The sequence below is a fragment of the Clinocottus analis genome, unplaced genomic scaffold (genome assembly GCF_023055335.1).
Source record: "Clinocottus analis isolate CAN_PGR_092001 unplaced genomic scaffold, fCliAna1.0.p SCAF_11, whole genome shotgun sequence".
NCBI classification, from domain to species: domain Eukaryota; kingdom Metazoa; phylum Chordata; class Actinopteri; order Perciformes; family Cottidae; genus Clinocottus; species Clinocottus analis.
The window spans coordinates 11716364-11741656 of record NW_027175832.1 but is presented as its reverse complement, the minus strand read 5'-3'; the positions used below and the strand labels follow the sequence as shown (position 1 = coordinate 11741656).

Here is a 25293-nt window from a genome sequence, read left to right as displayed (position 1 = left end):
GGTCAGATTGTATAAAAGTCTATGAGGAAATGACAAAACAGTTCAGAACAATACATTTTGAACACTTTAACAGTATATTTTAAATAATAAGTGTAAGTGGTGAATATGTTGGCTTAATGGAGGCTCTAATGGAATAATTGTCGGAAATCATCCTCTGGTAATATCATTTTGGAGAGCTTTATCTTGGAAAAATTGACTGATTCATTACTATAGCCCATTGTCTATATAGAACAAAAGCATTTCCAACTGCACACTATAGCATTCTAGTACTGGAGCTGTTTGTTAACTGATTGGGTTCTTATTCATTTGTTTCATCTTGTCTTTTTGCAGGTGTCGGCTTTTCATCTATTACCTGGTGATTCTTGTGGAAAATGCTGCTCTCAGTGCGCTGTGGTATCTCTACCGGTCACCTCACACCACCGACGCCTTTGCAGTGCCAGCCCTCTGTGTCATCTTCAGCAGTTTCCTCACCGGTGTGGTTTTCATGCTCATGTACTATGCCTTTTTCCATCCCAACGGGCCACGCTTTGGGCGTTCACCAAGCGGCCAGGGTCTCAACCTAGACCCCACTGCTCAGTTCTCCACACTACCATCTGAAGGTGCCACCAACTCACTACGTTCTAACCGAGGTGCCACCGCAACCCTGGAGCGGGACGTGGGGAAGTATTCTGAGCGGGACGGCTGCATGCCAGTTTTTCAAGTCCGACCCACAGTGCCATCCACACCATCGTCTCGTGCTCCACGCTTGGAAGAGACCATCATCAAGATCGACCTTTGTAGGAACCGCTACCCAGCCTGGGAGCGTCATGTCCTCGACCGTAGTATACGCAAGGCAATTCTCGCCATGGACTGCTCGCTGACCCCTCCACGGCTACAGTACAAAGATGACGCTCAAGTGCAAGAGAGGCTAGAATATGAGACCACATTATAGTTCCAACCTGCTCTCAGAACCCATCTTGGCGTGCAGCCATCAGAGGATTATCCCGCTATCACAGCAACAGGGACTGTGGCAATAAATAATTTGTTACTAGCAACAATTCCACTTTTCATCACTCATTACTCTTTTTCTGTTTCCATTCCTCGGCATCAGTGCCCACCCAGGAACATTCAGCCCTGTTGGTAGTGATCGGAGAAGCAGTTTGGCACAAGTGCAGTTGATGCCATCAGATGTGTTTGGGTTCTTTGCAGCATTGATGCTGGTATTTTTAACTTCCGCCCATCAGGAAATCCCACATGGAATAAAGTTAATGCAAATGCTTCGACACTCTGCTCATGCACTGTTTAGTTAAGGTTGGAAAAGTAAAGGATACATGTCCATCCAGACATGTTTTAATTAATTGGATAGTCAACCTTAACCTAAATGACACCTGAATTATACCCAAATTCCTCTGATGTGATGAAAGGAAAGGATCCCTCATTCAGCATCAGAGGAAACTTGTTGTCCTAATGTGTTGGTGACCTACTGTTTGGAAGTTATGATGATGTGATCCTATAGTAGCCACAACTGGGTGGGCACTTGCATCACTATATACACGATAAAGCCCTCTCTTCTGTTCTCTTAGTGCCAAAAAGGTTCTTTGGAAATGTATTCTAGATTAAGAGCAGTTGGAACACCTAACAGTGGGTTCAGACTACACCATATCAGCCCGATTAGAGCTAGACGCGGCAGACATACGGCGTCAGCTCAGACCGGGGTCAATAACTGGGCATCGGGCAATTGATCGATTTATCTTTATCTCTTAGTGGTGGACAACTTGATGACCTCACAACATCCTGACAGTAAAATTAACATGTATTCCCTCCTGTCCGTGACTTTGCCCAGTAAGAGCAAGGAGTGCCCTTTCACACACAACGATAAACATGACGAATTGACAAGAATGAAGTTGCTGCCGGTGGAACTGTGAAACAGAGGTCATTTCATTTTTGTATTTTTTTTTAGGCTTTTACCAAACTAGCCAGCATAACGCACACCGCCGTTGTTTGTTTACATTCTTTCACTCCTTCTCGATCACTCGCAAGTTTTGATGGCCGATAGTCTGTCATTTCTCTCAGCCTAATCTGACCATCGTAACAGACAAAAATATTGTGTAGTCTGAACCCAGCATTATGGATGTCTGGAAAGTACAAAAAGTTATTCTCTGGGCTAGATATTTCATTCTTCTTGGATTATTATGTATACACTGGACAAAAGGTCTTGAAAGTAAACTACATGAAGACAGTGGTCAAAGTAGCATCTAAACTCAGAAATTGTGTTGTGTTTGGACAGACATAACCTCACTATTTTTCTCCCATAAGGAAGTTAAACTCACACAATGCCAAGAAACATATCTTCCTGGCAGCTCAACTCAACTTTTTGCAGTCAAGTCTCATAAACCTGGTTGTGCAGTGATGCTGATCTCTGCTTGTGTGTGTTCCAGGAGGGGTGGGTAGGGTGTGTGTGTGTATGTGTGTGTGTGTGTGTGTGTGTGGGGGGGGGGGGGCAGGACATGACAGGAAATAAAATGGAATTGAGTCGAGGATGGAGAAGAAGCAGCCATCTCATTTAACCTGTTAACTCTGACACAACATGAAGCAGTTTTCATTTTTTACTTAAAAGATGATGTAGAAGGTTCTGAAGTCATTGTGTGTTTTTTTGTGGTGTAAGTGTGTATGTGTCGACAATAGGCAACATTTTGACTTTTTTGTTCTTTGATAAACACACGTCATCTTCTGGGGGAACATGGTCCTGTTTTTCCCAGCAGTTTTTAACGATGTTACACCAAGGCACACAACACAAGTCAGCGTGGTGTTGCTAGTGTCCACTGGCTTTAGTGAGAAATGCTAACAAAGGGATTTATGGTAACTGAAGTGCCACCATAAAAACTTGACCACCTATCACGGTCTGGGTAAGTGCTATACCTGGGAGCCAAAAGATATAGAAATGACAAGACTGTCAGAATAGACCCACAGGTTCATCAAAAAGAGTTTACCTTCATAACTGACAAGTCAAAGAGAGAGAAACAAGGAGAAAGCTCTAAATTTGGATAAAATAGGAGCACAGATGTAATCTCTACAGAAGGACGAAATAGATCTTAAAATTACAAACATCCTGTCATTTAGTGATTTCCTATTTTCAACATTCTTCCCATGCTATTCATAAAGTTCATGGACGTCTGTGACTGAAATGTTCAGGTTCCAATAGATCAGGATTAACAGTGTGGTATGAATGTCTAAGAGCAGGACAATACCCGATGATGATGAAACAAGACTAAAGTTCTAAAGTTCCTGTCAGTTGTCTTTCAGACAAGATCATGTCATGACGTGTTTGAGGTCATAAATATCGTAAAAATGTAAAGTTGGACTTTCATTGGAGAAAACTGTAGGTCCTCCCCATTAAGTGTTGTGTCTAGACGGTCCAACTAGATTTGTGAAAACTCTTGCGAGACTCCCTGCCCGACGACTTATCCTAACCTTAACCAATCAAAATCAATGCCTAATCTCAATCACCTTCCAAGACATTTATTGAACTACCTTTACAATTATTTGGTAATGCCTAACATAAACTATCTAGGAAAAGATTCACTAGTTGAGTGTTTGATGTCCTATCCTAACCTAAACCATTCAAGGTCAAAGTCTGACGTCGCAAATGAAGACACGACCTTCTAGACAAGACCGACATCAAGATTTGATAAAAACATCAAATTGCATAGTTTTCATTCAAATCCAAAACATTTGTTTTTATGATACTTTGTGATGGTTCAAAATCTTAGTCAAATCACATGTTTCACTGTCTTGGAACTCTAGGGTCAGAAGGTTGCTCAAGGGATCTTCTAGGGACCATGACTGTCCATGCCACATGTTCTGTTCAAAGTGTTGTTCAAACGGAGCATTGTCTAAAAGCCAATCTCTGTTAGTGAGAGCCAGTACCAGTCAAATTGCCTCGGTGGCCTGTTCAACATGCTGTGCGTATTAAAAACAAACTCTTGTACGTGCCCAGTCATTTGATTTGGAGTGCGTAGAGACAATTAGAGACTGCCGACATTGGAGAGCTGCACCATTTACACTACCATTTACACACTATCAACCCAAACAACGTAACTTCAGGGAATGCTGAGAAGATGGTAGACGATGGTAACAGTGTGTCTTTAAAAATGTTAAATGTTTGCACAAATGAAAGGTTTCCAGGTTTCTTTATTTCAGTCACAAGTGCAATGCCTTTTTTTCTAAAGATGGCAAGAGGAGAAAAAAGCACAAAACTAGTCAATGGGATAATCATGGCATGAGACTGTAAATCTCTTTACCCTGCTTAACCAAACCAGCCACACTGAGCTGTCATTATAGATAATGTCGCAAACCTTTTGTTTAAAAATATATACCACTAAACAGAGGATTTGTGTGTAGTAAAAATTACATTATATGTACAGAGTACAAAAAGAACCAGATGGATGTGTTTACATAATACACTTCCCCAACAAACATGGGATATTCCAGCTATTATTTGTGCTTTTCTCATTTGAAATACCTTTCAATGGCTCATGTTATTTTTTACGTTCATTTAATTTTTTGGAGGGAGAAACATGTAATAGCTTGTAGTATCTTGAATGATTTTTAACATATTTCATGCTTATGAACCAACCATACCAGCAGTTTTGCATGTTTTGTCTTGTCTCATTTACGTTATGTCACAGCCAATCATTTTGAAAACCAAGCTGCTTTGTTTTAGAAATTTTAATGTACTTTTTTAAGGGTTCCAGAGCAGTATGTGCCCACAATTGCAATATGCTATAAATTATTGCTTAATATTTGTAATCAAGTGAACGTATAGTGATCAAAGGTATTGTAATGCAGTACAGACTTTAAAAAACAATCTATACTTTTACTTATGGTTTCATATTGTGAAGGTAATAATAGAACAAATGGAGGCCTGGAACTGTGAGCAAAATACATTAAAATATCTAGCAATGTACAACATGCATCTAAAAATGGTTTAAAAAAAATATGAATAATGTGTAGTTACTTATCTTTAGTAGACCTACTACAGTAGAAAAGCTATCTGTATTGGCCTAATTCACCAGCAGAGGTCCTCGTGGGTTTATCTACCAGCATTCCGGTAGTGACAATTTTCTTTTTCTTTTTTAAAGTTCAGGTAATAAATGTACAGTTTGTTTGCAAGACAGTTCCTCAAAGGAAACTTCTTTGTAGCCTACTCTGTGTAAATGCAGCCTTATTTTATTTTGGGATGCCAAAGCATCTGATGGAAGTTTATTTGCAGTGTCTCCCAAATCCAGTGTAGAATTCGTTTACTCATCACCATCTCATGAACTAACATATATGTATACTGCTATAATGTTTATGATGTGAATTGATATCTACTAAACATAAAGCTACCTCAGTTTGTTTTATGGACAGAATACCCGCCACCTTAACAATATATTTTCTGCTGTTATGCAGGCGAGACACAGGTCCCTGTTTTTGTAAGGAAGTCAATGAGACTGAAAAATTTCCCCAAAATGAAATGTAAAAATACATTAACAAATCTAATTCACTGTTCCAAAGTACAAAAGCCCTGAGGGGCAAGTGACCGCTAATCATTTTGTTGTTGTTTTTTAAAGTCTGATCTGGCCTGTTTTCTCTCATGTACCTTAAGAAGACGTTTGGCCAGGATGACCTTTGTAAATTTTTTATTATTTTTGTTTTAATCCTGTCTAACTAGTGGGAAATTCTTTTTTGCTTAGTTACTTTTTTTCCTCCATAAAAACAATTTGAAAAAAAGTATTTGTTGCCATAAGAGGCTGAAGTGCACCACCACCACCCCATGTTCTAAAGAGGACTGATTATTAATTCTTAATATCACTTTATAACGCACAATTTATGCACTGTAAGAAATTAAAACTCCCCTTGAAAAAAACGTGAACGCTTTTAGTCCTACTTAGAACATGGTGTCATGCACTTCAGCCTCTTGTGGACAAAATGAGTATTACAACAACAACACTTCCCTCACCGGCCAAAACGTTCTTCTTTTCACAAATGAAAATCTAATTATGCAAACTTAGAAACATTATCCTAGAAAAACTTGTTCCTAAGTCATAAAAGCAAGAGATTTGGATCTGCCTTACAAAATGAATCACCTGTGGCCGGTTTTTCAAAAGTAATCTGATCGTATTACGGCTAACGGATTGGCTTAAATCTTGAAAATGGGTTTTTGAAAAGAAAAAAAGGATTCAGAAATTGGATTGGATCACGTAATCCAATTTTGTTGTTAATCCTGATCAAACCTTGAGTTTTTCAAAACTTTTTGGTAGAATTGGGATCATTTTTATCCTAAAAATCAGGATTAAACTGATCCCAGCAGGAGGGGGGATTCATGATTGATATCAGTAATAAAACTAGTTAACTATAATTGGTTAGTTAAATAATACAACATTGATATCATGCAGTTTACATTATTTATATGTATTCATAAATTTCACTTGAATTTATTCTTAATCTCAGCCCTGTAAATGAGGGAGAAGGTCAGTTGCAGGTGGAGCCAGAAGGCCCAGTTCCCACAGGACCCCTAGAGAGAGGCTCAAAGCACCCAAAGAAAGATGACTCCTCTAAGGTACATCTGCACAAAGAGACTGAAAGGACAGAAGTACAAATACATCTAGCAGAGGAACATTTATTTACATTTATTTATTTACATGTATTTATTTGTTGTAGGTCTCAGATGAGCGGACTGCCTGGTTCCAATATTGGAACCAATATCAGTCCGCTCATCTGAAACCTACAACAAATACATAAAAACATACTTTACTTACAAATACATTATAAATGTTTCAAACAGGTTTCAAACAAAAATTTATTGAATTGAACTGGCAAGAATAAGATGTTCCTCTGCTAGATCGATCTGTACTTCTGACCTTTCAGTCTCTTTTTGCAGAAGTACCTTATAGGTGTCATCTTTCTTTGGGTGCTTTGAGCCTCTCTCTGGGGGTCCTGTGGAAACTAGGCCTTCTGGCTCCACATGTGATTGACCTTCTCCCTCGATTACAGGGCTGAGATTAAGAATAAATTCAAGTGAAATTGATGAATAAATATAAATACTGTAAAATGCGTGATATACATGTTGTATTATTTAACTAACCACTTTTAGTTACCTAGTTTTATTACTGATATCCACCATGAATCCACCCTCCTGCTGGGATCAGGTTGATCCTGATTTTTGGGATCAAAATGATCCCAATCCTACTATAAAGTTTTGAAAAAACCCAAACTCAAGGTTTGATCCGGATCAACAACAAGATTGGATTACGTGATTCAATCTAATTTCTGGATCATTTTTTTCTTTTGAAAAATCCATTTTCAAGATTTGATCCAATGCAATAGCCGTAATCCGATCAGATTACTTTTGAAAAAACGGTCCCAGAATGTTATTTTCACTTTCTCTTAAGGCTTACGACAAAAGTCGAACTGAAATGGCAAACTGTTGTTATTATGACTCATTTTCCAGATGCCCATAAAAAAAGGCTATTTCCATTTTGTTAACGTGGTTTCACTCATTAATTTTTATTTAAATGGTTTTAAATCTGTCGATAAGAATTAGCTTCCTGCATTTTAATCATAAGTCATAATCATGAACACACATTTCAGCACTGAACTCCCACAGTTTTTTCATGAATCTGGTCCTTGGTTTAATATGTCTGTGAGTAAAGCAATGTTCATTGAAAAGAGCCATTTAAGAAGGAGGGCTTTGGTCTGCCTCCAGATTAGTTTAACCTCACTGCAAAAACAAAAAAGAAGAAAAAAGAGGCTCTGTCATAGAAAGGTAAATCCTCAAATAATGTACTCAAGGCAGACGTGACACATCAACAAACCATGTCCTTCACTCTGGTCATAACTCTAAGCTGCTTTCTATGTTTTGTTTGCCTTAAAAAAAATATTTCGATTTGTGTCTTTATTTGAACCTCATAAGACATTGTTTGAGTCTGTACTGAAAGCACAGCTTGATGTAGTGGTTAGTTGTGAAACTGTGAGTGTATGTGTGTGCGTGTGTGTGTGTGGAGCGAGGGGGGGGAGGGTAGGGGGGGTTGTGTGTGTGTTCTTTTTACACTATTTAATAATAATGTGTCAGCAGCAGTTACTGTGCTTGTACTAGGACTGAGCCAGGGAGGGTGGATGGACTTCGGTCCTCCACCCTGTCACATGAACAGCTTTGTGTCCAGCTGAAGGGAACATGGCTGACTGGTGATTGTGTTTGGTTGTAATTCCAGGCATCAGTTGTGACAGTGCTGTAGCTGTAAAGAAATTAATACAAATTGTAGGGGATCCCAACACTCAAAAAAACATTTCCTATTACATACCCTTTGTGTCTTAGTCGCTGAAGGACAATGTTTCCGTTTATCCTTCTCTGCCTCACCTTGTTTTAGCTGCACCTCTTCTTTATTCTACAAACTAAGTCACATAAAGGTTATTTGAAGATTCCTGAACATCTCAATTGATTGTTTCTGGGGCTTGTGCTTAATTCAGTAACTTTCAGAAGGAACACCAGGGTACAAACATCAGGGACATGATAATACATTTATAATGTGGTATAATACTTATGGCAAATAAGTATGATCATAGTATGCCTTAATTTGTGTTAAGATTCATTCTTTCCCACCTCTATAATTTCAGATCTCATCCGCACTTATACTTTACTAATGTGTATCTCAACACAGAAGGTTTTGCGCGCAGTTAAAGTTGTTACACCTGGTTAGCTTTGTGAAGCAAACGCGGTTAACGTTGTTACACCTGATTAACGTTGTGAAGCCGATGCGGTTAATGTTGTTACACCAGGTTAGCTTTGTGAAGCAGCCGCGTTTAACGTTGTAACGCTTGGTTAGCCTTGTGAAGCAGATGTGGTTTAAGTTTAGACACGGTTTGGGTTTCAAATAAATGTTTATGTTACAGAAGCTACAGACAAAACAAGTGAGTCAGTGATGTCACATCACAAAACATCACGTGACATGTCTGTCATAATCATTCATATTTTTGGTTTCACACGGGACACACGCTGGTGGTCCTTTGTTTGACCCTTCCGCCCACCCATAGGAGACTTCCTTTCCATTTTAAGTCAGTTGATCTGCCCATCTAATGATAAAGCAGATGGGTTTACATTGAAAGCCTGGCTGTTTCAGACAGACACTAAAGTTTGCCTTGCACATTGGTATCAAGGCCCCGAGGGCTACTGTCCCAGTGTTGGTATTTGATGCACTCAAAATGACACCAGGCTGGCAGGAAGGACGTGTCCCACATCAAGCACAACACACCAAACCATGTCTTTGGTCTCAATTGTTAATGATGGGAAGCCAGCGAGGTGTCATGTCTTTATTGCTTCACTTCTATTAGACGGTTTTCCCATACAAAAGGGAGTTGAGATCCACAGTCTTAGCCACACAGTTTTAGCTTCCTCAACTTTACCAAAGCTTAAGCTTCAGAAAACCATCATTTTCATATTTTTTGTAACGCTCATGTGTCTTTCTGGAGCTCTAAACAAAGAGTTTGTCAGTTAGGTATGCCTCCTGTGGACACGTGTTGTAACTTAGCATTTAGCTACAAACACTCAACACAGTGCATCTAGTTCTAGTGCATAGATGTATATTACAATTATAATGCCACTGTGATGTCCATATCAAATAAAGTCAAGTCAAGTATGAGGACTCATCTGAGGAGACATGTGGCTGTTGACATAGTGGGAATTAGCACTGACCACTCCACTCACACAGCCAGCACTAAACTGTAATGTATCGTGTTTTTATGCCCTCTGTAGCTCTCAGAGATGTGAATAAGCCGTGTTTCTTGTGAGCGTCTCGGCCCCCAGGCTGTCTCTGTTCACCAGCTGTACTGGATCAAACACTTTTTAACCAGAGAAAATTAGTATTTAGTTTGGATAGCCAGAACCATCCGTGCAGAAGATCCGTGCACAAATTAAAGATAAGATAATTCAGCTTTTGGAAGCACAGTAACCAGCAGGAGGATTACTGCTAGAATTCCAGTCACACTTGTATAATCATTATGTACAGATGTTTAGAGAGATGGTTGAACATGGATACCACAGATAGTGAACTGATCAACTTAAAAAGCTTATCTGTAAATAAATGTATGCAAAGGTGTACACGCTAAAAAAGAACATTCCTCTCTTTTTGAATTCTGACTGTGAAAGGTGTCTTTAGAGGTTTGATGCCACCATGATGGCTGTAACTATGACGATTTACAACAGAGAAAAAAAATAATAAATGTGGTGTATGTGGTGTATTTAAAAAAAGATACAAATGTAAAGACAAAAAAAAGGTCTTTTTAGTAAGTTGCATTGTGTGATGAAAGTCTGAAGTGCTTCTTTCACTGGGGAAAAAGTACATTTTATTCTAAAAATAATAAATGAAGTGATAAACATGATCAAAATTGCATTTTTGTATATATGGGATTTTTGTAAATTTTTATTTGAATCTAATGCAACACAAACTACCAAAATTAATTTAATAAAGTACACTGTGGTAATTTTTCTGGCCTCAAGAATTTTCATTTGTTCTTGTATTTATTTAGCAAGGTTGAAGCTATAATTAATTGTGTATCTTTGCATTCTTTTTTTTTGAGGATTTACACTTCTAGTGCAACATAACAAGGTCAGTGTGTCAAATCAGAGTTACATTTTTATCCAAATTCTAAAAATAACATTTTGTTATTAGATTTAAAAACGATTATTGCACTGCAATAACCCCCCCAAATGTGAAGACCAGCTACCCCACAGCCAAACTTCGGTCGCAGTTTGCAGTGTTTTCAAACTGTAGTATTGCTACTTAAAGTTACTACATGGAACTTTCATTACAATGAATCTCACGCACATGCTATGTGTTGACACAATATAAAATCCAGATACAGTGTGCTCTAAAGGTGGCCATTTTGCAGAACACTGGTTCATACAGTTGATAGAATAGAAGAGAAGGAAATAAGTTGCATGACCCATCTTAATAAAATATATTTATTAACAGGTTGAAGTGTATCTTCATATTTAAAAGTGCAACATTTATACAGACATCATTTAAAAGATAAATCTAAAAAAAAGACAAACCTCAAAACTAACAACATAAACATGGAAAAAGGCATCTGGTTCACAGAAGGACAGCATCCAGTTAGACGTCAATCAAAAGCACACTTGGTCTCACAAAGGCTTCTTTAGAAGATCAAATGAAAGAAAAGTCTGAGTTGGCAGTGATACTTTGACGAATGTGCAAAAAACTTTGTTGAATCACAATATTTACATACTCATGCATGCACACAATAAAGTGATTGATTAATATTTGTACAAATATGATAAATATACATTGAGAAGATACTTGAGTCTTGTGAGGGCACACCAACGTTTTGTACGAGCCGTCACAACTTTCTGGCCGCGAGATCGCAATACGTACACACACAGGCCCACACATACAAAAAGCAGACTAGGGCGAAACCAGTTTACTTGCAGTGATCGTTCAGTTTATTCTCTGAAATTTAGCTCTAGACTCTTTTGCAGATCAAAGTTCTATTTAAAAAGGGAAACTTCAGTATTTTTCATACCCATTTTTCTCATGTTTTTCTGTCTTGGTGACTAACGGAAACATCCATCCATCAATCCATCCATTTTCAGCCACTTATCTAGGGTCGGGTCGCGGTGGCAGCACACCAAGCAGACCAACCCAGGCTTTCCTCTCAACTACAACATTTTCCAGCTCATTTTGGGGGACCCCGAGGTGTTCCCAGGCCAGCCAGGAGATATAATCCCTCCAGCGTGTCCTGGGTCTTCCCCCGGGCCTCTTCCCAGTTGGACGTGCCTGGAAAACCTGGAAAACGTGCCCAAACTACCTCAGCTGACTCCTTTCGATACGGAGGACTAGCGGCTCGACTCCAAGCTCCCTCCTGATGTCCAAGCTCCTTTCCCTATCTCTAAGGCTGAGCCCGGCCACCCTACGGAGAAAGCTCATTTCGGCCGCTTGTATCCGCGACCTCGTTCTTTCGGTCCCAACCCAGAGTTCGTGACCATAGGTGAGATTTGGAACGTAGACCGACCAGTAAATGGAGAGCTTCGCCTTCCGACTCAGCTCCCTCTTCACCAAGACGGACCGGTACAGCGCCTGTTTTACTGCTGCAGCCGCACGGATCTGCCTGTCGATCTCCCGCTCCACCTTAAGCCTAGTTCATGCTTCTGCGTCACGTCGAGCATTCAAAGTTCTGCGTCGAGGGACCGCGTCGCTCTACTATTCACGGCCATGCCGCCAGGTGTGTTTGGCTGTGTGGCTTTGTGGTTTCAGGGGTTTTTGAGTTGAAGCTCATCAAAATTGAAGAGCAAATGCTTATATTGCAAATGTTGAAGCGCACGCGACAGAGGAGACGTTTGCGGAGGTGGTCTGTACAACCACTAAAAAAAAAAGTAACTGCCGGAAATTACGTTCTGAGCGGACCAATCACAGCGCTTGCGGTCTGCGTCGACGCGACGCGTCGTTAGGATTTTGGGGAGGTGCACGTCGGGCTATGGCGTAGGGGTGTGCGTCGACGTGGTACCTACGCCGTAGGTACGCCGCCGACCTGACGCTGAAAAATGAACTAGGCTTTACCCTCACTCGTGAACAAGACCGGAGATACTTGAACTCCTTTGCTTAGGGCAGGCATTGTGTCCCAACCTGGAGGGAGCAATCCACCGGTTTCTGGCAGAGAACCATGGCCTCAGATTTGGAGGCACTAACTCTTATCCCTGCCGCTTCACACTCGGCGGCAACACGCCCCAGCGAATGCTGGAGGTCACGGTCCGAGGAGGCAATCAGCACCACATCATCTGCAAACAGCAGAGAGGCAATCCCGAGGCCCCCGAACCAGATTTCCTCTGCCCCCAGGCTGTGCCTAGAAATCCTGTGCGTGAAAGTCACGAACAGGACCGGTGATAAAGGGCAGTCCTGGCGGACGTGTCTGACTTATTACCGAGGATACAAACGCAACTCCTACTACAGGCGTACAGAGGGCGTACAAGGGGTCCCGTACCCCATACTCCCGCAACACCCCCTACAAAACCCCCCGAGGGACCCGGTCGAAAGCCTTCTCCAAGTCCACAAAGCACATGTAAACTGGTTGGGCAAACTCCCATGACCCCTCCAGTAGTCCTGCAAGGGTAAAGAGCTGGTCCACTGTTGCACGACCGGTACGGAATCCGCACTGCTCTTCTTGAATCCGAGATTCGACTAGCGGTCGGCGCCCCCTTTCCAGCACCCTGGCATAAGTTTATGGAAACTAACGGAAACAAGAGGTTTCTAAATTAATCCAGTATTAATCAAGAATGCTAAAGGCATTCCAGATACGCAGATGCATATTTTTCATGCTAAGTTGAAGTCATAGACAGCACACATTGTTTTTCATTCTTCACAATGGTTGCCTGTTTTAAAAAAAAGAAATCCATTTAAAAATAATTGGACGCCTTTACGAACTCAAGAGTTATTCTAAAGTGATAAGAGAGCTTTGGGCCCTCATCACTGAGCTCTTTAAACTGCCTGACAGAGAATATAAAAGAACTAAAATTGATTTATCTATTTTGTTGTTTTCAATGGTTTTTTTATTTATTTGTAATACATTTTAATCATATATCTCAGAATATTCAATTTTTTGTGTGCATAATTCTTCCTCTTTTACTAAATATAGCTCTGGTCAAGCCAAACTAATGACTTTTCACCAGCTTACCATTGCACCTCTTTGGCATTTTTAGAAGTATGGCACACGGCGTCCACTGCTAACTGTAGGTGTACAATTAATGATCTGTTTTATCACTGATTAATCGATGAATGTTTTCTTTCAATTAATCAATTCCTTGTTAAGTTGTAAAATGTAAATAGTGTAAAATGCATATTACAAGTTCCTTCATACGTCTTGTTTTGACCAATGTCACATACATTTTTTTTTTAATTTATAAAAAACGAGAAAAGCATAAGGATTCAGTGCTCACAGGGACTGAATCCCTCCGAGTTGATCAACTATTGGTTTCAGAACAATTCCATTGAGCAACGCACTGGTTCCATCTCTGGAGTTGGCCTATACATCATTCCTGCAGCACTGTAATGGAATGTAACTCTAATGGAAGCAACAACATGAGATGGGAACTCGGAGACCTCACAGACTGGAGTCTGGATTTACACCAGCACATTCAAAGAAACACTCTCATTTAACAGTGGATGGTTCATTTACAATAAAATAAGAAATAATCATACGATGAGTTATCTTCTATATAAACCTGTGATTCTATTGGAAATTTTCACAACTACTTGTGCAAAACAGAACAGAATTACAGGAGCTCTGAGAGGCAAATGAGAAAGAATCTGAAGATCCATTTTGTGTGTTTAAAATAGTTTTCCGTTTTAAAAGGGTTTCGCCAGAATCATTACCCTTCAGTTACTTTAAAAAAAAAATCATTTGTAAAAAAATGGCATTGTTTTCATATTTTTTATTCTCAACATGTTTTCTTGGAGCTTCTCCATGCAGTCCTATCACAAAGTACATATTTTATGTGTAAGAAAGAACTCACAAATTTTGCCCTGTAAAACTTATTTTTCCACAGAACAAAACTTTACACCCCAACTGTTTCACAGATTTAAAAAAAGATCAGGAATTACATTTTTCTGTTTTAAACATCAGGGGGCGACACCTAGAATTTATGATGAAAGTACTCTAAAATATGGTGCATTTTGAGTTAAATAGACCATAAAGCAGGAGATGCTTTATGGCGGGGCTACAAGGTGATTAACAGGACCCTGGCACAGCGTTTGAACCATCTGGGAGTTATCTGTGTTTTTGTCATTTTGACAGTTAATTGTAACATTTTGGTTGCCTAAAATGTCTTATTTAGTGTTTGGGTGTACTATGCTCCACCTACTCCTGTCACATCTGTTTGCAAAAAGACATATTGGCAACGGCCAAAATAACAAATTTGAGGCTTCAAAACTGTGGTCCACAAACCAATGGATTTGGTCACAAGACTATGTCCACTTATATACAGTCATAAACACAGTCGAGAAAACTATCAGACTGAAAATGGATCCCAGGATTTTTTTCTCACTTGCCTCTCAGGGCTTCTGTACAAAATAATAGGAACATCTTACAATATGATGTAATGTTATACAACATAACCTTCAACTTCTTTGGGTAACGCTTTATTCGCGTCATTGATTTCCTGAAACTTTTCTGAGTAAGGAGTATGTACCTATTGAATGATGAGCTTAAGGTGTCAGGTGCTCAATTGAGTGTTTATATGTTAGCTGGTAGAGTGTAGTGCATTATAAGCGGTCGTTAATATCCAGTGGGAAAACTTCCTCCTTGTCCCTATAGTTACCCACCCTATTCCCGTATAATTATACTAAGTTATACCAAGTTAGATTGCCCTTTCTAAGATTCTTTTTCTTTCGATCATTGGTCCAATTTCCAGGAATTGAATCAAGCGTTGCCATTATCGACATGCCTACATTAGAGGTTTAGGAATTTATGTATATAGTAAAAATAATAAACACTGGGTAATCACTCAAATGCTGAGTCCAGTGCTGTGTTCACACTAAAAGCAAAGCAAATATTATCCTTGTGCTTATTGTGGGTTTGACCAGTGGGATCGTTTGTCAATCACAGCGATGCACCGGCAGAGCGAAAGGTTTTATGAATGGACTTTGGATCGTTCAGTGTGAGGCTATGGTAACATTGTAGCTGCTCCATCAGAACTCTAAATGACGTTTCTAAATTAGGCATAAATACGGCATCAAAATGTTTGTTCACACGTACATCTATCTATACACTTAGTTTTGTCCAATTTCTATTAATTAAAGAAAAAGGAATATAGAAGGGCAAATACGATAATTGATCCTGGTAACCTTGTAACTTGAAATCTTGAAACCCTCCATTTCTGATTCAATGTAGTGACGATAGGGGAATCTCCACGCTGCTCGACCACAAGCCACACAAAGTTCACTTTGCGTTTGGTGTGAACACACCATAACCACTGAAGATGTGCATCACAAGTGTCTGCACAGTCCCTGCAATTTATTAGGTAATAAAACTAATTTATTGACTAACCAGTCCAGGTTAAGAATCTCTTGCAGACATTAACATACTTATATCACAGTTTTCAAATAAGAAATTGCCTGAATCCTATTTTCAGTCATGAGGTCCATCTTCTATCTGATCATACAGTAATTGATTATGATATCGGGACACAGCTAATTAGATATTGATAAGAATTGATAATGAGTGCAAGATCTTAACTTTAGGAAGTCTAATTTTTAAACAGATTCTTCAGATAGGAAAGGGAGTCAATGTAATGAAAGGAAACGTATCAGAAACAAAAATGCATATGTGGAACCGCAGCAGCTGCAGCCGGTGGTGTTCGGAAGCAGTGATGAAAGTTTTGCAAAAATTTCAACACGTTCTACCAAACCTGTGCACACTACAGCCGTCTGATCCAATGTGCAGTGTTGTGTTGGTCCCGCACGGGACAGTTTGTCTCCGTTGTTGCACTGCTTTATGTTACTGGTCCTTGTGTGTGGTGTGAAATCTCTCCAACAAGGCTCTCAGGATGTTCCCTGGGATCTGCTGGTGTTGGTCTATCAGAGCCTGAACTCCCTTCTGCACCTGCAGAGCAACAGCACTGTAGATGAATGGTTGGTGTTCACAGTATTACAAACATCTTGCAAGACATCACAAAGCGATGATATAGGCCCTGTGCCTGGTTAATAAATAATGAATAAATACATGCAAGTTTGTTTACATAATGCCGAAAAATGACACTTTAGAAATCAATTATCCAATAATCTCTTGATGGTATTGCTCTGGCGTCAAGCACCACCATAAATATTATCTGAACTATCTTTGATCAGGACTTGTCCTTTAACATTTAAAATATCAGGCAGATCTTGTCTCAGAGCGATGCAGAAAAATTGATTCACGCATTTGTTACTTCAAGACTGGATTACTATAACTCCTGATTTTCAGGCTGCTCTGGTAAATCTTTCGGGTGGGGTTTTACAAGAACTGATACTTACGGCACCTTTCGAAACTAAAATATCAAAACGCCGACGATGCCTAATTGTTTGAAGTACCGTAAGTACCGTGCTGCGCCTCTTCTTTAACTGATGGGGGCAGTAAACGCTATAGTGTCATTGTTTACATTCAGAAAACATAGATGGCAACTGCGGGTGCACCGATCGTTCCACATTTGGACACAGTAACGGCTACGGCATAGCCTCTGCATGGGTTGTACCATGCAAGGAAGTTCTCCCCTCCCAAATAGAGTTGGTTCCGTCTGTAGCCCGTCTTTTCCAAAAAGTTTTCTCAGATAGGCTACCAATAGCTGGGCCAGCCCAACCGCAACGATACGCATCAGGGAGAATGGACGGGAGGAAGTTGAAAAGGTTGAAAAAAAGAAAGGCATTGGAGAAGGATTAAATTACATTACATGTCATTTAGCTGCCAGGATGCTGCCAAATGTGCCAAGCTTACTGATTTATTTTCAAGAGGACAAACACAAGTGGCAACTGGTAAAGAGAGACAAAGGCCTAATGATTACTAACCTAACTATTTAGCTAATGTTGTTGCCTTGATTAATTTCAAATATTTTAATGAAGAAGTTCATGTTTCAAGTTCAAGTACATGGAATCTTTTTTTTATTATAGTATCGAAATTGGTATCGAGAATCGTGTTATTTTACTGGTATTGGCACCAACTACTGAATTTTTGGTATCGTGACACCCCTACTCATGGGTCTCTCCATTTGATCAAGAATGCTGCAGCTTGTGTAATAACGAGGACTAGGAGGAGAGATCACATTACTCCTATATTAGCTGCTCTCCACTGGCTTCCTGAAAGATTGAGAATCATATTTAAAATCCTTCTCCTTACCTACAAAGCCTTAACTGGTGATGCACCATGATATCTTAAGGAGCGCATCATAGTACCATACTACCCCAATAGAGAGCTTATAGTACCATATTACCTCACTGGAGAGCTCATAGTACCATATTACCTCGCTAGAGTGGAACCAGCTTCCAGTTTCAGTCCGAAGGGCAGACACAGTCACCTCTCACCTCATTTAAGAGTAGACTTAAGACTTTCCCTTTTTCAAGTAACGAAGTACAAATACTTTGTTACTTTACTTAAGTAGAAATTTTGAGTATCTATACTTTACTGGAGTATTTATTTTTCAGATGACTTTTTACTTCTACTCCTTAAATTTTCACACAAATATCTGTACTTTCTACTTACTACATTTTAAAAATAGCCTTGTTACTATTTAATTTTGGTTTGTTTTCATTGTTAAAAAAAACTAAGCCAGATAAATCGCGAGATCCAGATAGAGTGAATTTGATTGTGGTTGGATGAGAAGTATAGAGCGTATTCACGTGACGTCAGCATCTCAATCGTGCCATCCTGGGGTCCACTTAGTTAGCCTGCTGCTAGTAGAGGCAATGGATTTTGCAATGGATTTTGCGTACTGGAGACAAGTTTTTACACACAGGAAAGTTTTAAGGCATCTAAAAGTCTGCAGGCTTATGCCGAATTCACACCAAAAGCGCAACACTTTTTCGCCTGATTTTACTCGCTCGACACTCTATGGTTAATTCACTTTTCGCTTTTTCACAACCAGTTGCGGTGGAAAGGCGGCGCGGCTTGAGTCCCGTTACCCCTAGTTACCATCACATAGCTTGGTCACGTTCCCGTAAAACAGTTGTCATTTCCACTATCGACCATGGGACATTAACAACTAATTATGAATTGTACTTGTTGTGGAAATGCCACAAATGTCGGAACATCAAGTGCCCGGTGTCTGGGTTCATACTATGGTTTGTAGTCGCACACAGCTGTCTCCGGCTCCAGGACGAGTGTCTGGATGAAGCCGCTTCCAGCACTCATTCAGGACCAGCAGTGACTGTTTGGCCATAATAAGTGCTGTTTCCATGTAGCCAGTGTTTTATTTTACCTTGAAATGAATCACAGAGTAAAGGCAGACATCGCCCGACAGAGTTGCCATGTTCATGGCTTCCACCCAAGTTTCCATCCACAGTTTCTTTTGCGCAAGTTTAAGACATTGATTTTCGCTGGGCGAAAAAGCAAAAGGAGATTGACGAGAGTGTGTCAAGGAAAAGTGCCCACAACACGATGGATTAACAAAAACACATGAGAACAGTCCTAACACTCATACGTGAGTGGAATCGAAGTAAGTTAGATGCATTATTTGAGAAGCTGGACAAGTTGAAGTACAAGCTTGTCTTGTTGAGCTGATAAACCCATATTCTGAATCATTAGTCCCACACAGTCCCACACATGGTCATTTTTTAGGAAGAGCGGCATAAAACACAACAAAACAATGCTGTGCATGGACCCTAACATGGCCGTCAAAGCTTCTTCTGGTCACGTGGGTGAATACGATCTATTGGTTTTCTACGCGATGCACCTAAAGATGACACAAATCAACTGTTACAATCACGTCACTTTCCAGCAAGGACAGCAGAAAAGCCTATTACAAAGATGTCAGTGTCAGAGAACTCGAGCGAAATATCCCACTCCAAACCAAGTGCCAGTGAGGAGGTTGAGAGCCAACAAGACCAGCCAACTCTTGTACATCCCTGGCTAAACCTGGAAGAATTTTTCGAGAGCCACTTGGATTGTCAGGCTGAGAATCACGTCATTGAGGGCTCCCAATCATCAGAGGAAGAGGACTTATTTTCCTCCTTGAAGAAGACCCGCCCTCTTGAAATGACCCAGCAGTTGGATGTGTACCTGGGGTGCCCAGGAGGAAACACAGTAGATGTACTGAAGTCCTTCCCAGCTGTGTGCCAGCTTTCACTTACGTTTAATACGGCACTCCCTGCTTCAGCAGCCTGTGAAAGACTGTTTAGTGTTGCACGGCTCATCTTTAAGCCAAGAGGAGCATGCATTGGCTCAAATACCTTTGAGAACCTTCTGCCTTTTTCGGCTGAACAAAGCCTATTGGTAGTGTTGTTGTACATACGGGATTGAGTCCAAAGGACTCAAGGTCTCTTCCAATAAAGGTTATTGATAACATTCCATTAAAGTTTGATACTTCAACTTTTACAGAAGTATTTTGAAATCCTAGTATCTATACTTCTACTTGAGTAATGAATGTGAATACTTTTGACACCTCTGCTCTTTAATAGCACTTATAGTTAGGGCTGCCTCAGGTTTGTAGTTAGGGCTTGTTTTAGGTTCATTGTTAGGGCTGTCTCATGTTTATAGTTAGGGCTGGCTCAGGTTTGCCCTGGTCCAGCCAGTAGATATGCTGCTATAGGCCTATACTGCTGGGGGACATTTTAGGATACACTGAGGTCTTCTCTCCTTTTCTTCCTCTCCTGCTGAATTAATTCATGTCTCTCCAATGCCCGTTACTAACTCTACTTCTTCCCCGGAGTCTCTGTGCTTCCTTGCCTCAAGTTGCCATGGTTCGTGGCTGTCTGGAGCTGGTCCTGCCCCCTGCCATGGCGGCCATGCTGATGCCTGTCCTCTCTACTTCCTTCAGCTGACATGGATTGTGGTCATCTGGATTGTGTTTTTTTTCTTCCTTTTTTTCCTGTGAAATTTTTTCTTCTTCTGTTTTTTGGAGAGTTTTTCCTAATCCGATGTGAGGTCCTGGGACAGGGATGTTGTATGTGTACAGATTTTAAAGCCAAATTTGTAATTTGTGATTCTGGGCTATCCAAAATAAACAGAACTGAATTGAAATTGAATTATGTTGTGTACACTACATGCTGGGGGATAATTCTTTATTATTTGATAGTCTGGGATATGTCAATGATCGAATTAAAAAACATCTGTCCCCTTCCTAAAACTCCTGGAAAAACTATACTATATTCAAAGTTCCTGTCACTTTCACCTAGTTATGTTTTTCTTCAGATCCTATAGCTTTTAAATTATATTTTTTTTGACAGTGTGGGTTATGTTGATCAGCAACAACATTTATTCAAATACATTGCATCAAACGCAGCACTGCTTAATAGTTTAGCAACAATAGCCCAAGTGGAGACTAGGAATTACTCGGAAAACTCTTGTGGAAAAAAGTCCTTCGGCCACTGTCTTCCACCTATCTGATGCCGGGTGGCGGCGGCAGCAGACTGAGCAGGGTATTCCAGACATCCTTCTCCACGGCAACGCTTTCCAGCACCTTCTGGGAAACCCTGATGCATTCTGAGGTCAGACGAGATATATAATCCCTCTAGTGTGTTCTCGAGGCTTCTCAGTTGAATGTGCCCAGAAAACCTTTACAAGAGGCATCCGGATCAGATATCCTAACCCCAGCTGGCCCCTCTCGATGGAGGCAGCGGTTCTACTCCGAGCTCCTCACCCTATCTCTAAGGCTGAGCCCAGCCACCTACGAAGGAAGCTCTTTGGCCGCTTCTATCTGTTCTCTCATTCTACTACCCAAAAGCTTATGAGCATTGTTGAGGGTATGGACAGTTTACTGGGATTGATAGATGGACTGATAAATTAAGTGCTTTGCTCAGCTGCATCTACATTACAATACATTTCATTTAGCTGACGCTTTCATCCATAGCGACTTAGATTTTTGCTTTACACACCGTAGAAACAGCAAGAGGGAGCAATCCAGGGTTAAGTGTCTTGCTCAAGGACACATGAAAATGGATTAGCAGAGACGGAGCTCAAACCACCAACCCTCTGATTGAAAGACTAGGATGCTAAACACTGTGCCACAGTTGCCCTTCTACACCACAACAGTCCATAACGCCTGCAGCACTGCTGACGCAGTCCCGAACCACCTGTCTATCTCACGTTACATTTTACCGTCACTCATGAACAAGACCCTGGGATACTTGAACTTACTCGCTTAGGGCAGCGACTCACTCCCAAACCAAAGGGTGCAATCCACTGTTTTTTTACGGCTCATTCGGACCGCTTCACACTGCAAACTCCCCCAGTGCATGCTGAAGATAGCTTTCTAAAGGAGCCAACAGAACCACATCATCTGCAAAGAATAGTCGCAATACTGAGGTCCCAAAATCAGACAACGTCCTCCCCTTGCATCTCTTGATGAGTATTGGACAATTAATCAGTTATTGTCTTTTTTACTCCAAACTATCGTTATTACATCGGACTTTAAAAATTCACAAACATTCAGTTGACTGGTTAATGAAATCTAATCGTGAGGCCAGTGAAAATTCACACCTCTAGTTTATGGCGTCACAAAGCACATTTTCGAAGGACTATGATGGTTAATGCTCACATGATTTGAGAAGAAAAGGGATGGAAAAAATAATGAATACTGACTTTCTCTGCCAGCTCTGCAGCGTTTAGATTGGGGTCGTATGGAATGGGGTCACCAAGGAAGGTCCGAAACTTCACAGGGAATCCACCATAAACAGGAGCAAAAGGAAGGCGAAACCTCTCATACAGCCAGCGGAAAAATCCTGAAAAGAAAGACAGAGAGCCTGTTACATGAAGAAATATAAACTAAAGATCTATATAAACAAATGGGTTACATTTGTTCATCTAAAACAGGTAAACAGATAAAACAGGTTAGTATCATCATTAATATCATCAGGTATTAGGTCAGGTCAGCACACAGCCCTTGCTGCCACACTATCATGAGGACAAGTCTGGTAATATTCTATATTACACACATTATATTAACCAACAAGTATTGTGTTTGTATCAAATGAGCTTCATTGTTGTCCAAAAGCTATTATCAACCATGCAATGAGCCACACTGTTGCACTAGGTGACATGTTCCGTCATTACTTCAAGATGTGTGTTCATCACTGACTCCGTCAGCTGGGTGGAGCTATATTTGTGTTTTGAAGTTGCTTCTACACTTACTGAGTGTTCCCAGAGATCTGAAGCCTTCCCGCAAATTTTGAGTAAACATTGGAATTACTGGCTGGAAGACAGGGAGAGCAAGAGAGAGAGAGTAGATTAGAATGGAGGGCAGCTGCATTAAAATGTCGGAGACTTTAAATTACAATAAACAACATTTTTCCATATTGCTAATTTTTAATTGAACGTGCAATGTGGCCATAATTCCAGTTTAAAACACAGTGACACCTGATTTCAGAACGCACCACTTGAGAGTCGATGGCGACCTGGGCGAAGCCTGTGCGTTTTCCCCAGAGAAGAGGGTAGGTCTCATCACTGAACAGAGCCTCCCGCACTCCACCTGGAGAAATCCCCAACAGGTGGCCACTCCTCAGAGCTCGCACACACTCCTCCTGAGGACCGTGGATCACACTGAACACCTCCAACAGTAGCTTGAAACCTGGATAGGGATACAATGGAATAAGAAATTCCCAGTCAATGGAGAAAAGGGTGAGTAGCACATCCAGTAATGTCATGTGATATTGTTGGTAAGAGGGTGGTGACATCACACCCACATATAAATCACATCAATAGAATGGCCCTGAATGCTCAGTGCTCCTATTGGTTAACCCAGTGGTTCTCAAACTTTTTCTGTCACGGCCCACTTTGGAGGAAGAAAAATGTTCGGGCCCCACCGGCGGTGGGCCACCGCCCCAACGGAATTGTAACAAAAAGGTCCAACTTTTTGTGACTCCTCCAATACGTGCTTTTTTAAATAATAGAATAAATAAAATTGAAATCCCTTTCAAGTAAACAAGATTGCTCCATTAGACATGTGCAATCATTTTGTTAGAACAAATAAAGTTCTGTGCAAAATAATGACCTATTGTGGCTGCAAATAACCTGTTTTGCACTAAATATCTAGCTTGTGCGTGTCGCACAAGCGTAACCTGTCAACTTAATGTAAACATTTCCATGAAAGTACAGGCATTTCGCCATGTATTTAGTGATGACTTCTGTGTACTTTTGTACCATATAGTGTCATCGTGTTCATTGGGAGAGTGTTTGTTTTGAAACCACAAGGTAGTCGGTTTAATCTTTGTACCCCTCTCATAATTACATTGCAAACACATAGATGGCGAAAGTGAAAAATCTCCTATCGGCAAAATGATCCAAGAAAAGTGGGGGGAACCTCCTATCTACCTTTGTGTATTTTTATTTTTGTATTAGGTATTAGGTATCCTTAACAAATAGCATTCTGCAAGAAAATATATATATTTTTTCTTTAAAAAGGTTTTTGTTTTGTTTTGCCCGGCGGCCATTGATATACTAAACGTAACTTTCAACACACGACCATAACTGATAACTTGGGCTGGGCAAGTTAATACGTTATTATAGCAATAACTTTTTAATCGATTAACACCGTTAATTATTTGATCATGCGTTAACTGCATTTTTTGGGGGGAGGAGGCTTTTACTTAGAAGGCGAGTAATGTAGGCGCTCGCTCCCGCTTCCGTAACCTTGCCGGACGATTTGCCGAGTTGAGCCTTTAAAAAGAGTACATTGATATTGTTTTTTATCCCCATGTGACTATTATGCACCTAGGCCGCAGCGTCAGTTTAGGTTCTGTTACTTATGTTATTGTTTTGTTATGCACCTCCAACACCCCTAAACGCACACACACACACACACACACACACACACACACACACACACACACACACACACACACGATCACACATCCAGCATGCAACACTACTGCCTCCATAGTATCTCAGGTTCAAACTGCACCATCTTTTCATTAAATACATTGGAGATGTTGAGAATGTTCCTCGATTTGGATCGCGGCTTGTCATTAAGGGTGATGGTGGGTCCCGGAGCTAGACCAGTTGAGAACCACTGATTTAAGGTATACTACTGTATGCTTTGAAATCATCATTGTTAGTTTAAATACTACATTTTCTCACTTTTTCATGTTTACTTCCAGATTTCACTAAATGTTTGGTGATGGAAATTTGGTTTAAAGTCATGGAAAAGACGTGAAATCCATTGGTCAAAATGTGTATGAACCCTGCATTTTCTCATAGACTTCTATACAAACCGGAATTATTTTTGCAACCAAAGGTGTCGCTCACTGATAAGGCAAGTCTTAACCGCATCGGCTTTACTCTGCAAAACCACCTGGTTTCAACTCATTAGTTTGGGTTAAGCCCTAACTTCTGATAAAAAAAATATATTACAACAACAAATAACGAAAAAGTAAATCAAACATACACTGAACATATCAGAAGATCAGCAGTAGTTGAGGGGATTGGTAGTATGCATTCGTGAGCAAGTACCTGGGACTTTGAAGAGGAAGTGGTCAGCTACAGAGTGGCAGGGCCGTCCCTTCTGGATGATAACATTGGCAAGAAAGTAATAGTAGTCTATGGGAATGGCTCCATGATAGTAAACTATCAATGCTGGTCCTTTGTCTG

The 25293-nt window shown here is 40.5% G+C and overlaps 2 protein-coding genes across 7 annotated transcripts in view; one reads left to right on the top strand and one right to left on the bottom strand.

The window, feature by feature from the left end:
• The window catches only part of xkr4 (XK related 4), a 28506-nt gene extending 26060 nt beyond the window's left edge, over positions 1-2446 (top strand). For both annotated transcript variants that reach the window (XM_068568848.1, XM_068568856.1), the window contains exon 4: positions 331-2446. In XM_068568848.1, coding sequence (XP_068424949.1) covers positions 331-931 — 601 coding nt within the window. In that variant the 3' untranslated portion in view covers positions 932-2446. The remainder of the gene's footprint in view (positions 1-330) is intronic.
• Positions 2447-10994: 8548 nt separating this feature from the next.
• Positions 10995-25293, bottom strand: part of tmem68 (transmembrane protein 68) — a 29780-nt gene continuing 15481 nt past the window's right edge. For all 5 annotated transcript variants that reach the window (XM_068603077.1, XM_068603058.1, XM_068603086.1 and 2 more), the window contains 5 exons: positions 25156-25293; positions 23082-23275; positions 22840-22900; positions 22291-22430; positions 10995-16626 (listed from right to left, as the gene is read on the bottom strand). The exon at positions 25156-25293 is cut by the window's right edge and continues 30 nt beyond it. In XM_068603077.1, coding sequence (XP_068459178.1) covers positions 16522-16626; positions 22291-22430; positions 22840-22900; positions 23082-23275; positions 25156-25293 — 638 coding nt within the window. In that variant the 3' untranslated portion in view covers positions 10995-16521. The remainder of the gene's footprint in view (positions 16627-22290; positions 22431-22839; positions 22901-23081; positions 23276-25155) is intronic.